A 15056-nucleotide genomic window follows, 5' to 3' on the forward strand; every position below is an offset into this window, starting at 1 on the left:
TTCTTTCTTCCCATTCTTGTATATCTCCGTGGTGTTCTTGTCTACATTTTGGATCCGATTCACTGTTTCTCTCAATTTCTTTCTTATGACTCCTGGTTGTCTGTCTACACTTGCTATGACTCTCTACTTGTTTGATAACTTTGTTGACCTCTCCCTCTATTATGTGTCCACGCGTTTCAGGCAAAGTCACTGGTGCACTTTAGCCGCCCATTTATTTTGATCCATGTTACCGAGTCTTTCTTCGAAACTAACTGGGCCCTGCGCTTCCCTGACTTTAACATAGGCTCGAACCATGTCACCCTGCACTGCCTCATTTGTGCTTTTATCGTTAACTGCCAAAGCCAACGGGTTCACTGATTTTTAGTTAACTTCCAGCCCCCACAAGTTACCTGATTTTCCTTCGAGGCACCGCGGCGCCGTGTCGTGGCGGAGTTTTAGTGCATTCTTTATAATCTCCAGAATAGAATTCTATGACTGATTTTGAACCCTGATGTAAAGGTAATCCAGTGGGCCACAACATATGAACAGAAACATTTCACAGAAAAAAGAAAATGAGGTGCTCCAGTGTAAACAGGATGCCCAAGTCATCCCAACTGTAAACATGAACACCTCAACAAAGTCACTTGAACTCAAGAAACAGGGCAGCGTGATTTGCGTACGTTTTTATCATTTCACCATTGTGATAATACACGGCCTTATTATGGGGCAGCCCATTCAACTGCATCCTTCCTAGAATTCAGGATATACGAGCTCAATTAACTGACAGGATAAGTATATTTGGTACTACGTATGATACATCTTCGATGCCACGCTTAGTATTTGCAAAATGCATTTGCAAAATGCCGTGGTCGTGGCAGGCAAGAGGATTCTTAAGCGCGTGAAAATTCGAACCAAATTGACCTTACAAGGAGCACCTAGATAGCTACACTGGTACGTCAAGTCTGAAACATATGCAATATAAATTATCGTAACCACAAAAGGTGGCAGCAGCAGGTCGCCACACACTGATCACGCCCGGTTGTGACAGGAAGTATGGCTTTCCAATGTTCCTGACCTACACCAGCCTCCTTCGTCACCGTTTGCCTAGGCGCCGTGCTTTTTCTTGTATCGCGCTGAGCCGAAGGTAGTCGTCCTGTCTGCAGGCCTTCCACACGTCACGCTGTGCCTCGAACAGCGCCCAGCCGGTGGAAACATTCGCGTACGTATCCATCTGCGGCCAGAATTGGGAAGGAAATTCTACATGGAAGGCTCCAACCAGATAGCAGCGCTATAGGTACGATCTGGGTGCGTATCAAAAAAGCATTCTCTTAGGGAGCAGTGTATCCGCAATCACCGGCGTTCAGGTGCTGGCCACTAGTACGGTGATTGGAGCGCTTGCGAGAGGATCTGTGCGCTACCGAGGCGCCAAGGGTAGTACTTACGGGATAGAAATTAGCCAACATGGACCATGTTTTCAAAGAGCAAGACTTTCTTCATTTACACCGCGTCACAAAGAAGCACGATTTATTCACACTCAACCGAGTGACCTATAGAATGTCGCCAACATTAGCCGAGCTGTTCGGCGAAAAACAAAACGGTGCGAAATACTACTTTAACACGCACGTTTTTCGATCGCCGGAGCTCTGAAGGCAGAACAAAGTTTGCCGTATAATTGTACCTTTCACCATGTTTTAATGCGATTAGCACTCTTGGGGTACTTCACTGCTTTCCGGAATCAATCAATCAATCAATCAATCAATCAATCAATCAATCAATCAATCAATCAATCAATCAATCAATCAATCAATCAATCAATCAATCAATCAATCAATCTCTCGAACTGTTTTCCCGTCAACCAGGGTCAATGTGTATTACATGGTCGAATAGCTAGAGCATCGGGCTGGTTGTGCTGAGGGAACTGGGTTCAGAACCCACCTTCACACAACTGCGAATGCGCCATTGCTGCAAGAGGCTGCGATGAGCAACTAGATGAGCCAGAACAAGGTTGTGTCTGAAAGCGGTATCGTTAGCTTGAACAGTATTTTTCAAGGAGGTCTGTTCCCTACTTTTTTCTAGTTTTCCTAGCTTATCTTGATTTACTTTGTCTTTCCAGTTTTCGTTTCCTCCCTTCCATATAATCGCCGTCTTTTTGGACAGTCCTCCGTAGTGGGTAAGCGCCACGAAAGAAGAAGCAAGCAAGCAAGGCATCACGCGATGCCATTGTACATGCCTCACGCGAAAGACGTGCTTACTGCTGACAAGTTAAAAAGCGAAAGCGGTAGTGCGGCTTCGGCGCGCTTTACTAGCGTATGTTTCACACATTTGTCACTCGCGCTGACCATTCACGTTTACGACACGTTAGTGCAGAACAGCGTTGCACACCTCTGCATGGGTTCAGTTACGTACAATGCTAAAAAAATTACCGTTGCCGCCGTCTGCGTTAGACCCGGGGCCACCGCGGATATGGTGCAGCGATTCATGCCAATGCAACTACTAGCTTACAGCAAGACTGACTTCATACCTTGCTACGACAACGCTCGCGAACGAAGCATGCCGTTCACCGCTTGCAGTGGCTTCAACATCGACTTCTCGAAGCCCCAAAACATGCAGTATTTCTGGAGTACACGAGGGAGGCTTTTGGCGCCGTGTGGGCGTCTCTCGACATCACGCCCACAGCAACGGTCGGTGGTGTGCTCGATCACACTTTTATCTATGGAATCAGACAGTTTAGTCCTCACACACATGCATCGTTATTCTATTTTCGTCTATATTCTATTGCTGTCTACTGGTGGTGCCGAACCAATGGAGATTTTGTCTGGTACTGTACGGATGCATAGAACATACATGTCGTCTGTTTATATTCAGATGTACACTAATGCATTGTGATATGTATATAGCAAGCAATTGAACATTCTGCAAATGACTGTATCATACAACACTGTGTCCGTCTTGATTTCACCTTGACAAGAATTAATTCCACATAATCACCGATTACACACGGCCAGGAGAAAGGACGCTAATCGCTAGTCGTTTCCACAGGATGAGTGCGCCGCGCATCTCATGATCAATATTGATGTTAGTACAATTAGTGTTCAAGCAGCGCATCGGCACACTGTACTGCAACCACCGAAACGTTGCCGGACTGTTCTCTCATACTTCCCATGAATGCGCCGCGCCATCAAGTGCTGTCGCAGAGAAGTGCTCGCGTGGAGTGTGTGGATATATAATTAAACCAGATTTAACAAAAAATCCATTTGAAGTGGGCTCGACTCCGCGCAACACTGGACAAATTTAAGTATTTTTTTTTTCACGAAACGGTTTGGCTGACGTTAGCTGGTACCATGTGCCGAATACGTACGGTGTAGCCGCACTCATCAATTAAGCTATTTGGCCGAAGCGACGATGTCGTCGATTTCGGAAACGGTTACACCAAAATTTTATTAAAAATGTTAAAGAAGTGAATGATTGGCCGTTGTTTCGCCAGCCATGTGGCCATACGCTGCGGAATACATGGCATCATGCTGTAATTGATGCTTGTAGAATGCCTCAGAATGCACCATGATTACCTCGTGAAATTCGTCCACTACTGTTATCCAGAGAAAGCGCACAAGCCGAGAAGTTGGAAGCGTCAAAGGGTGCTGAAGCACACTTTTTCATTTATCGCACAACTGGCATTGCACCATAAGCATAGAATACAAGCTGCAATTGTTACAAATATTGGAACGGTCTCCACAGTAGACGTCGAATCTGCTTTCAAAAGCAAGGATTTAGAGACAACGGCAATAGTAAAAATTCAATAATTATTCTAGCACAGGCACTCAATTTCGAATTGTGGCAGTATGTTGTAATTGTCATGCGAACCCATTTCGGTCGTACCACTTGTTTTCAGTGCTTATAGCTGTTCTACCACAACTATAACCCTGTGGTTTTCAAATTCATGCTCGCGACTGTATATTTGTGTGAAGCGTAAGTGCAGGCTATGTGTATGACACTTGTACTCAAGCGAATCACATTGCAACACCCAGAGGCACGGCCGGCACACCCCCACTTCCACTAAATGGAAGGTATTCGCAAAATTATATTGCTTACTAAGTGGAACACGTGCGGAACGGACGTCCTATTGCGACGGCTCATCCGTCTATAGAATTTCTTGCCACTGTACGTCACCCTTCACAATGTCCCAATATGTTTCACTAATGAAATGGAGCACCATAGCATTTTCCCATATAGTTTCCACAAAGAAAGGGAAACATACCAAGTGCATTTTCAGCTGCACCAAATTTTTAAATGATGCCTGGAGCAAGCACAGGGCCACGGCAAGTTGGAATAGGGTGGCCGCCCACTTTCGGGCATCAACAGCTTGGCTTCCGAGATAAAGTTTATTCTCTTACTTGCCTGGGGCGGATTGCATAATTGCAGGCCTTCAGGTAATTTACTCAATCAGACGGTCACTACTTCTAGGAGAAGTCAAAGTGCGTAAGTCAATGCGTAACATAATTACACTTTACGGCACATTTATCAATATACGAATTATAGCCGGTGAGTGAGGCGTACGCAGTTGGCAGAAATTCTCACCAGTTGCGAGAGATTAATTTCCAAGGTATTCAAATAAATGCAATGACATTGCATTTACTTTCGTGCTTGAGTGCAGAAAACAGCCTTCTCCAAATAGTAAGTGAAACAAGATCGCCTTCTTACCGCAAGTTTGGCGCCGCATCCATCGAAACTGGTGTTATGCACAAAATTTGCTCCAAGTGGATTTGCCTTGCGAACTCACTAGCAACGTAAATATTTAAAAAAAGATAAATGGTGTTATTAAGTTAGTTATTCAAATAAGTAGAGCACGTTGTTGGGCGAGTCGGTCGTACATACTTAAAGAAGGGAATTTAGCTAAAAAAAGACACGGACGAGTAAGGACGTCCATGTCCTTACTCGTCCGTGTAGAAGGATCGACATTTGGGAGAGTTGGTACTGGTTGAACATCTTGAGGGGGCAGCGTAAAAAGACGATGACAGAAGGCAGGAACACACAGCACAGCGCTGAACTCAGAACTAACTTTATTCCAAAGCATACATACACTTATGTACACAACCCATGGCCACGTGCTCTCCCATCTATGGCGTAATTATCAGTGCGCAGGTAAAAACACGCAAAACCATTTGATCTAATGCTGCGTTATGAAGCGCCTTAAAAATTCAAATTCACTATCATGCAGGTTTATTGATGGCATACTTACACAACGCGACCCTTTTGTCCTGATATAGAAGGCCTCAATAATCTCCCTCGTAGTCTGCTTTTTGTGCGTGGAAAGTATTGTGGTGTCTTTATATATTGGAGTGCACCCATGCGCAGAGCAATGTCGTGCGACATGCGAGTAGGCATTACCCGTTAGTGAGCGCCTATGGTCAGACAATCTAATATTGAGGCAGCGACCTGTTTGACCGTTGTATACGTGACCGCAGGAAAATGGAAGTTCGTAAACAACTCCCATTCTACAATGCACAATTGGGGAAGTATGCTTAACAGTACAGCCTTTCCCAGCATGAGTGGAGGCAGCCTGGGCCAATTTCCTATCGATCTTACCACAAATTTTGATGAACTTGTTAGGGGCGGAAAAACAACCTTGATATCAAATCTGCCTGCTACATTCCTGAGATTATATGATAGTTTATGTACATATGGAATTACAACCAGTTTTTTCTTCTTGTCGGCAGGCTCTGGAATATTCATTCTTGTGGGTGCTCCTAGTTTTACACGTTTGACAAGCTTCTGTACTCTCATGCGGATAGCATCCTCTCGAGAAGCTGCCGCTCTCAAACGTTCCAGTTGTGTTAAGAAACTCTTAGACGTCTTGTGAAAACATGATTTAGAGAGCGCTGAAAATAGAACCGAAAACGCAATGCCATTTTTTACCACCTTGGAATGTGCGGAGTGATCATTTAAAACTGGTTTTTCTGACCTTGGGCAATACATCCAGCACACATGCGTATCAGTTAGCTTGAGCCTAGTATCTGAAAATTGTAGTTCGTTCTTCATGTGTGAAAACTAACCCTGAGCCACATTTGTGAAATACTTGAAGTACATTATGAACCATTTGTTGGAAATTAGTACTCTTCACATAGATCAGAAAATCATCAACATATTTTAGCACCTTTAATGTTCGGTCATCTCGGTTACTTTCTTTATTTCTGTCTATGCTACCTAGGAAAATGTTAGTTAGTACCGGTGCAACCTTGGACCCAATGCAAATGCCAGATTTTTGTCGGTATAAATTTCCTTTCCATTCAATAACAGTTGAAGGTAAATAAAAAAAGGAGAATCTCGAGAAAACTGCTCACAGATACACCACAGCTGCTAGAAAATTTAAGCTCATCATTGGCCTCGGTGATAGAATGTTTAACGCTTATCATTAGTTCGTCATGTGGAATGTTATAGTACAGGTCTTGAACATCTATGCTGAAAATATTACAATTATCAGGATTAGATTGAATGAGGAAGCTGATCAGATCATCCTAGTTTTTTACCACAGACGGATCTGTGATCACCAATGATTGCAAATGCCTTTGTAACCCCCGTATGCAGAGATGCAACTTAAGTCGAAGCACATGCTTGACTTGATTTAGATGACGCCTGGCGTTAACGTTCCCAAAGACGCTCCCTGCGTTTCCTTCGGTGTGTTCCCGATTGGCGTCACTCGGACCAAGTCAAGCAGGTGCTTTGACTTAAGTTGCATCTCTGCATAAGGGGGTAAGTATCCCGAGACCATCCGCTGCCAAGTATCCCTTTCCGCTAGTGAATAGCGATAATGATAGTGATATAGTGATATAGTGACAATGATGATAGTGAATTTGAATTTTTAAGCCACTTCATAACGTAGCATTAGATCAAATGGTTTTTCGTGTTTTTGCCTGCGCACTGATAATTACGCCATAGATGTGAGAGCACGTGGCCATGCGTTGTGTACATAATTGTATCTATGCTTTCGAATAAAATTAGTTGTGAGTTCAGCACTGTCCTGTGTGTTCCTGCCTTCTGTCGTCGTCTTTTTTCGCTGCCCCTTCAAGATGCTCGTCCGTGTCTTTTTTTAGCGCAATTCCCTTCTTTAAGTATTCAAATAAGTGTTTTGATTTCTCGTAGAAGTAATCGCTGCTGTGTCGAGTAACTTAGGTAAGAGTTACGTATGTGGTACCTACCACGGACAAGCAAAAAAAAGATTTGTGCCGCTAGAGAAAAAAAAAGACAGTCTATTTCAAACATTGCTCCAGCTTGGCAGAATTTGTATTAAACAACGTTCACAGCGTACAAATAGGCGATTGCGAGCGTGTCACCTTGTCTTGCAAGGACTGCACTGTCTCGTAGGTGAGAAAAAAACGCCGTTTTCCGTCGGTGTACGCTTCATAGGCGTACTGCTCGGCACTGTTGTAGGACTCAAGTCTTGTGGAGATGTTGCTCCTGCAGGGGAAGTCACTGTCCACCATGTAGGAGTACTCGCACTCTTGGTCGGCGGCCGTCGGTGTCTTGGCCCCCGGCTTCCCGACGTACACCATGACGCCAAGAGTGGAGGACAGCATGACGCTAAAGTTGCCACCCCGTAATTGAAGATACGATGAGGCTCGTTCGGCGACCTCCTGAAAGCATCGCATGTAATATAAACCCCGAGGAAGAAGAAATGGGGACGCAAACTATCTGTCTTACGACGTCCACTGTACTCTACGGAGTGATAATGTTTATGCGAAGCATATTACTAGAGCGCAACCCGGCTCCTCAGGCGCGGCGGTGTCACCTTCAATACCACGTGACACGGTGGCATCACGACAGAGGAGAAACGGGGCTCCAACTCGCGCCGTCGCTCGCGGCGTCGCCTTCAAGGCTGACCACGTGACACCGTGACGTCACGACAGAGGAGAAACGGGGCTCCAACTCGCGCCGTCGCTCGCGGCGTCGCGGCGGTATATAAGCAGCTGCGCTTACCTCTGCTAGACACTCACGAGGTGAGATGCCTCCTGGAGACAGAGCTGCTCGTTGGAATGAGAGGCGAAGGTTGTGGCGTGCTACAGAGACTGTTTCTCGGTGGCTTTGCTACGGCGCAGCGACTACGCGCCCCGCATCGGACGCGGTGAGCGTCGAGCAACGCAGCGTTCGGCGCGACAACGAAATGTGCGCCTGAGCAAGCGCCGCACGCCTGAGCCGACGCCGACGACAGCGGCTTTCCTGCGACACGAGCTCCTTAACGCTGTCGCGTTAAAATAAAGGCTAGTATGCTTCGCATCCTGGGCTTAACCTTAGCTAAGCCACAGCCAGTTTTTTAGTGTTACCCACCGTGGTTGCATAGGGGCTAATGGTATTGGGCTGCCAAGCACGAGGCTGCGGGATTGAATCCCGTCCACGGGCGCCTAATTTCGATGGGGGACGAAATGTGAAACACCCGTGTACTTCAATTTAGGTGTACGTTAAATGACTTCTGGTGGTCGAAATGATTCTGGAGTTCCCCCCTTGGGCGTGCCTCATAATCAAATCGTCCTTTTGGCACGTAAAAATTCATAATTTCAAGTTTACAGAATTTTGAATTGTCTGTTGCAGATATAATAATTCTAGTCATTGAGCTGTATTTTCAGGAGAGGTCAATTATTATTATAAAAAATGATAATAAGCTTCTCATTTAATTGCCGCACATAGTCAACTTTACGAATGGTTGTCGTGAGTTTTCAAGGCGCATCCACAGATGATTTTCTATAATGAAGCCAGCTTTGAGATATGCGCCATCAAAGTCGCCGTAAAAATGTCTGCTGTTTCCTTTATTCTTTTTTTAACAAAGCACTATTTCATGCATTGAAGCATAAAACTAAATGAAACGTGCATGCATTTCTTCCTTCACTTTGGTAAATATTCTTTAGAAACTGGTCTCCTCCTGGAAATTCATTGCAAGTGGATACGTCTTACAAACAGCCTGGCTAGAATTCGTAACTTGCAATACGTGCCATAAAGTAAAAATTTAGTAGTTATATAATGAGTTCTGTTAATTAGTTAAGCCTGTGTTTCGATTTCTCGTGCTCGTAATACCCACTGCTATGGTTCGTAGTGTGCGGCAGTGAATGGACCGAATTCCAAGCACCTGAGAAACGACGTGCCTGATCGTCTCGCTCGTCAACATGAAAGGAGTTGTCGGTCTTGTTTGTGCGACGGGATTGTGTACCAGTGCAAATCTTACTCTCTGTCCTATGTTCTCCACCTCTACCCCAGGGAGTGGTTTCTACCCGTATTCCTCTGTGTGTACTGACCACTCTCTTAAATAAAGGGAGTGAAAAATGATGAACCAGCCGACCTACTCCTTCTCAGGCCGGAGAGTTGCTCCTTCACAAGCACTTCACATGTCGCGTCCTCTCCCGGCAATCAAAAGGGGAGGAACGTTTCCCCTTGCGTGTGTACCTTGCGTCGCCGTTGCTGGTGACCCGAACATCGACTATGATAACTTCTTTGCGAGGGAAAGCAATGCTAAAGAGGGTAACCTGAGGTCTAAACCTTTCACGACAAGCGACCACCAGTGTCAAACCTCTAGCTCGAAGGGGAGCTGCGATACGAGAATAGTTCAACTCGAAAGCAGCGTCCAGCTGCTGACGCACAGCGAGACGAGCCTGTACTCAGGCATCTCGGCCTAGACGCCGCGAATATCAGGCAGGCTTTCTTGTTTTAATGCGTGAAATTCGGATGAGGATAAGGTTGAGCTATATAAAATGTATGCATTTGTGGTCGTTTTGAAGCACCATCCTCGACGGCTTCGAAGCGAAAGCAAAATAGATTTACTGGCGCCATCGCCACGTAGCAGTGCAGTTTTGGCGCATCACCGCCGCAAGCTACGTCTCCCAATCCACAGACGCAACAGAAACCCTGACGCCAGAGCAAGGAGGCGCATGAGTGAAACGTGTAATCAGATATACAGCTGTATATGCTGCGTCACTTGCGTGACGCTTCGACCACGTCTCCGCCCGCCAGCGGCGGCTTCTCCGCGATGCATCGTGTAGCGCACACGACATTACAGAGACCGGAAGTGCCGACCAACAATTGAAGATTTCCTAAAAGGCGCGGTAAAAAAGAAACGTACCAAGTAAACGTATCAAGAAATAAAATTTGAACAAAAAAAACGCATTTCACTGACTTCCCCATGGAAACTTAGCACATAAAGCTGTCGGCGTCTGTGAAGAAAAAAGACACTGTCGGAGATAACGTGTAGACTGATAATTTAAACTACTAAGTACGAAAAGTATAATGAAAGGCACAAGGGTACGGGACAAACGGATATGCCTAGACATCAACGGGAGACCAAGCTAATGGGAGACACGTGGTGACGGCACCATTGTGGATTGTTTCGAGTGCCGGGATTATAGAAAGCTGCAGGGCAATGTCGACCTCGAAAGTCCGTGCGGAGCGAAACTATCCCCTTCCTAGAGAAAAGTACGGCTAGCATGGCGCAGACGCGGCTTGGCAGTTGATGCGCTCAGTGAGAGACGGCGTACTCCACAGTCGGAGCTATCCGTCCCTGTGACTTGTCGCGACGGTTACGCTTCTGCCATTGTGTTTACGCTATGGTTATAGTAGTAGTAGCCTAGTAGACTGTATCGTAACAATCTTCGTTACCATGACTTTCCTGAAGATGGACATAACACGACAGATACCAGCAGTTAGCTTCAGATATCATCAATGATGAGCAGGGCCAGTCACGCTAATCGCGGTGAGTAATGTTTAGTTGTCGTTTGAAGTAGCACCCTGACAGTCGCGGCGAGTAACTTGTATCGTAGCCTCCTTGAATGCTACGCTAGTATTTACATTCCGCTCTCATCCAACCACTATATCCTTACAAATCACACGCAGCTGCTGAGCGTGTAGCAGCGAACGGCGCCCTTGACGTAGCCGAATATTTTTGGTCGGTGGACAGGAAGGCAAAACACGACTTCGACGGCTTGCTCGAAAGTGGCGGCTTCAGCGCCCGGTCAGATTCATCCCTGCACTACACGCGCAGCCTCAAGTCCGGCAGCCGCCGCACAACGCGCGCCGGCTCGCACGTACCCGCTTTGCATAGGCGTACAGACGCCGCGAATTGCAGTTTGTTAGCCATTTCTGTATGAAATTAGGCCACAAAACATTGAAGCCATCTCAACAGAATGCATTTTGTAAATGTCACTGCGTCAGTGGTTCTTGAAGCGCCACCAGCTACGGCTTCGAGCTGAAAGGCTTAGATCGCCGTCAGCACCGTGTCGATATCTTAAAGCCGCTAGTCAAAACCAGTCAATATAATGAGGTTTTATATTAACAGGTCTGTGTGAAATGGGCATGCATATCAGGTAATTATACCCAAGCAAGTATTCTGTGGAACCTATTGCTGAGTTACGTATAACAGACAGTCATTCACTGGCACTAAAATGCAGGTCGGAACATCATGGCTATATGGGAAGGTTCCAAGACGTGGATGTACTATCGTGAGCAATATGAGCAGGAACACGCGAGCGCGTGGGAAATTGCCTCGAAACCGACGTGGGGCTATGCGTTGCGGCCACTGTAGGAAACAAAGTGGAAAGGGCGCCGCGGTTCCGCCAACTGTCGGCACTCCCACCTCACTAGCGTTGATGCGTAACGGCACCGGATTGCATGTCACCGGGCGCTAGCGATGATAAGGCGGTTATGGCATGCAGAGCGTGGACCGCGCTGTCTGTAGTTCAGCGCAAAATACCGCTGTTAACCTTTTTTGTTCCTTTTTTCTTTGTCTGAGTGCGTATGTGGAGCGGTCAGACCCGACTCTTAGATATTTGCAAGCATGCGACAGGGAATATTTTCTGGCCGACTTCTTAAAAGGTCTATCGTAAGGCCAGTCGCACCTTTCATGGAAACGTTCGAATCTTTGATGAACAAGAAAAGAAGTAAAAACGCTACGTCACGGCCGACGCGCATCTTTAATTTCTTTTTCGTGGCAAATGCTTATAAGGGAGACCACGACTGCCTGCGGTTAGAAGTGCGTTTCAGCGTCCTGCGATGTCTCGAGTGCCGTTGAATAAGCGGGAAGAAGTCGTTGAGTTGTCGAAGAAAGCTTACTCGCAGCGAAACATTGCTGCCTTGACGGGCTGCCGGTTGAACACAGTCAACAGGATAGTGCAGGCGTACCGAGATGAAGGACGCATTTAGGATGCGCCGCACGAGAGGCGACCTCGCGCCACGTCGGCGGATCAAGACCTACAAATTGTTGCTGCAGTCAACGAGAAGCCATTTCTAAATGCGAAGGAGGTGCGCAGTACTCTTGCCCTGGAACATGTAAGCGACAGCACGGTGCGGCGAAGGCTAAGGGAAGCCGCCCTCCGTAGTCGTATCGCTGCTCATAAGCCCCTTCTCACAGTTGCCAACAGGACTGCTCGCCTAAAGTTCGCTGTCGATCACCGCAGCTGGAAGGTCGAGGATTGGAAATATGTCATCTTCTCTGATGAATCTACGTTCTCAAGCCGCTGGGACCAGCAGAGAAGAGTGTGGCGCATGGCGAATACGCGCTTCTCTCCGCAGAACGTCAAGCAGGTGGCCGCAAGTGGACGCACGTCAGTAAACGTGTGGGCGGCTATTTCGCGGGATGGCCTAAGTCCCATTGTAAGAATCCCTGGGAGATTTACAAGTTCTGCATATTGCACATTGCTGGAGCACGAGATGATCCCCTATGCACTGAATGGTCCACACCCGGATGGGTATTATCTACTCCAGCAGGACTTGTCTCCCGTTCACACAGCAAAGGTCGTGGCACGTCTTTTAGGCGAACTAGGGGTAAGGAGCTTGGAGTGGTGTGCGAAGGCTGCAGACATGAACATCATAGAACATGTTTGGGCACGTATGAAGGCTAACCTTTCAAGACTCTCCTTGGACTCGACGACCAGTGATGAACTATGGGAAGCCATAAAGCGCGAGTGGAAACATCTTCAAGATGACGAAGCCTTCATCGAGGCTCTCTACGTGTCTCTGCCAAAAAGAATGGAGACCGTCATTCAAGCAGGCGGAGCCATGACCCGTTATTAACGCATGAAGCCTGCAAGGAAAGGTCAAGCTGTAACACTGATGTATTGGGATACTTTTTGTGTGGATGAAAATTTTGTTACCATTAAGCAATCGTCTAATAAAACCTTTAAATTCACTGCTGCGTACAACTTTTCTTTGTTCACAATAACCGAGACATAGAAAAACACGCATAACAAAACAACCCTGCTTTTTCCTGCGTGCGAGCGCTATTACAGGCGTCACAGTATCACGCCGGTATCATTGCGATACGTTCCGCAAGTATGATAAAAAGAGAGCTAGAGATATTTTGCGCTCAACTACAGACAGCACGGTCCACGCTCTGCATGACATAACCGCCTTATCATCGCTAGCGCCCGGTGACACGCAATCAGCTGCCATTACGCAGTAACGCTAGTGAGGCGGGAGTGCCGACAGTTGGCGGAACCGCGGCGCCCTTTCCACTTTGTTTCCTACAGCGGCCGCAACGCATCGCCCCACGTCGGTTTCGAGGCTATTTCCCACGCGCTCGCGTGTTCCTGCTCATATTGCTCACGATAGTACGCAGCCCAAGAAGTGTTTGTGTATGTGCTGTGCATTGGTGTGTTGTGGTTGCTCTTTTGAGTTATAGCATGTGGGAAACTGCTGCGTGTTCTTCTGTAGGGGACAGTATCTGCTTGAAAGTGTTGCATGTTGATCTATCGCGACCAGTATCGTGACCTTGCCGTATAGAAAATGGAAAATTAAACGTTGCGTTCTATTTTTTTCGTCAGCTTCTAGCGCCACGCAGTAACTCGGGCCGCGCATTAACTGTACGGTTTAGTAATTTGAAGCCTCTCCAGGTAGCGCTAAGCACGTTGTTCACAAAAGGGGGCCTCTTCGATTTTCGCAGTTCTGGCAGTCCGCTGGGAGCCAGACAGCAGCCAGCTAGTTCCGGTCCTGACAGGATGTCACGTGGGCTGGGATCCCAAGACAACCCGAACCTGCCCGAAGTTTGCAAAATTCAACGCCGGTACAGCTGGCCATGTAATCATGCTACCAGCATGGCAGCGCCCGTCGAGGCCGACGTGCGCTCGGCGTAGTCGGCCCATTTATGCGATGCCAGCTTGAACATATATAGTTGCACCCAGGAACACGATAACTTTCGCGCGATTTCGCGCGACTCGTCGCAGGACGCGTACTGGGCCAACCTCGCCTTGCGCTGCGCAACAGATGGCCTCCGACGCGGCGGATGACAAAACGCGAAATCGTGATTGTATACTCGAAAGCGATAGCTGGAAGATCCCTGTTCGCAGCGATCACGTCGCCCACCGGCGACATTGCTGAGTTGGCGCTGTATCATCACAAGGCATGAAAAAGCAGGATATCGGGTACGTTTCATACGCATAAAATTTCGTGCCGACCTGCGTGGGCTTCGATTTCAGAAAGTTTGTTGTGGCTGGTGGTGCTTCTCATTTAAGGAGCTGGGAACGCGGCTGGCGCGTGAAAATGCACGTCGCCTGTGACCAGCGAAACGTTTCACACGAAAAACAACATTGGCCGCAATCATGAGAGCAATAAGCCAATGTACGTGTGTCTAAATGTACCGAGTGCAATCAGTGTATTCTTAGATCAACGGCCTGCAGTTTGAACACATATCGGTTTGGAGCTGCCACCTAAGCATACGACGGAGTGACGGAGCGAACACGGGCTAACTGCAAAGGCTTCGCAAACTGCAGAGAAAGGAGAGATATACATACGCGTAATATGTGAAAAGGAATGCCACGAGAGAAAGACGAAATCAAGATGTACCGCAATGTGTGAATGAGCGTCTACAGCTTGCGTGGAACACGATGCAGATAACATGCACGCAAGAGAGCGCGGCGCGCTGTTCACCACCGCGAAGAAGCAATCGGGGGACACACACATATATACACACACACAAAAGTTTCAAACGGTTCACCACGGCTCGTATCACACCGCTTCACGATACGGAACGGAGCGTTGGCACCTAAAAGACAACGCTAGAAGTAAGCAAATCCGAAGATGACCGCAGGCAGTTGGCTGAGCGAGGGAAATTG

General features: G+C 47.3%; 1 protein-coding gene across 1 annotated transcript in view; it reads right to left on the minus strand.

Annotated features, from left to right (window-relative positions):
- Positions 1 to 671: 671 nt before the first annotated feature.
- Positions 672 to 15056, minus strand: part of LOC139048080 (uncharacterized) — a 28913-nt gene continuing 14528 nt past the window's right edge. Inside the window, exons 8-9 of the mRNA XM_070522498.1 lie at positions 7308 to 7607; positions 672 to 1210 (exon numbers count right to left, since the gene is read on the minus strand). Coding sequence (XP_070378599.1) covers positions 1073 to 1210; positions 7308 to 7607 — 438 coding nt within the window. The 3' untranslated portion in view covers positions 672 to 1072. The remainder of the gene's footprint in view (positions 1211 to 7307; positions 7608 to 15056) is intronic.

Source organism: Dermacentor albipictus, chromosome 7 (assembly GCF_038994185.2).
Source record: "Dermacentor albipictus isolate Rhodes 1998 colony chromosome 7, USDA_Dalb.pri_finalv2, whole genome shotgun sequence".
NCBI lineage: Eukaryota > Metazoa > Arthropoda > Arachnida > Ixodida > Ixodidae > Dermacentor > Dermacentor albipictus.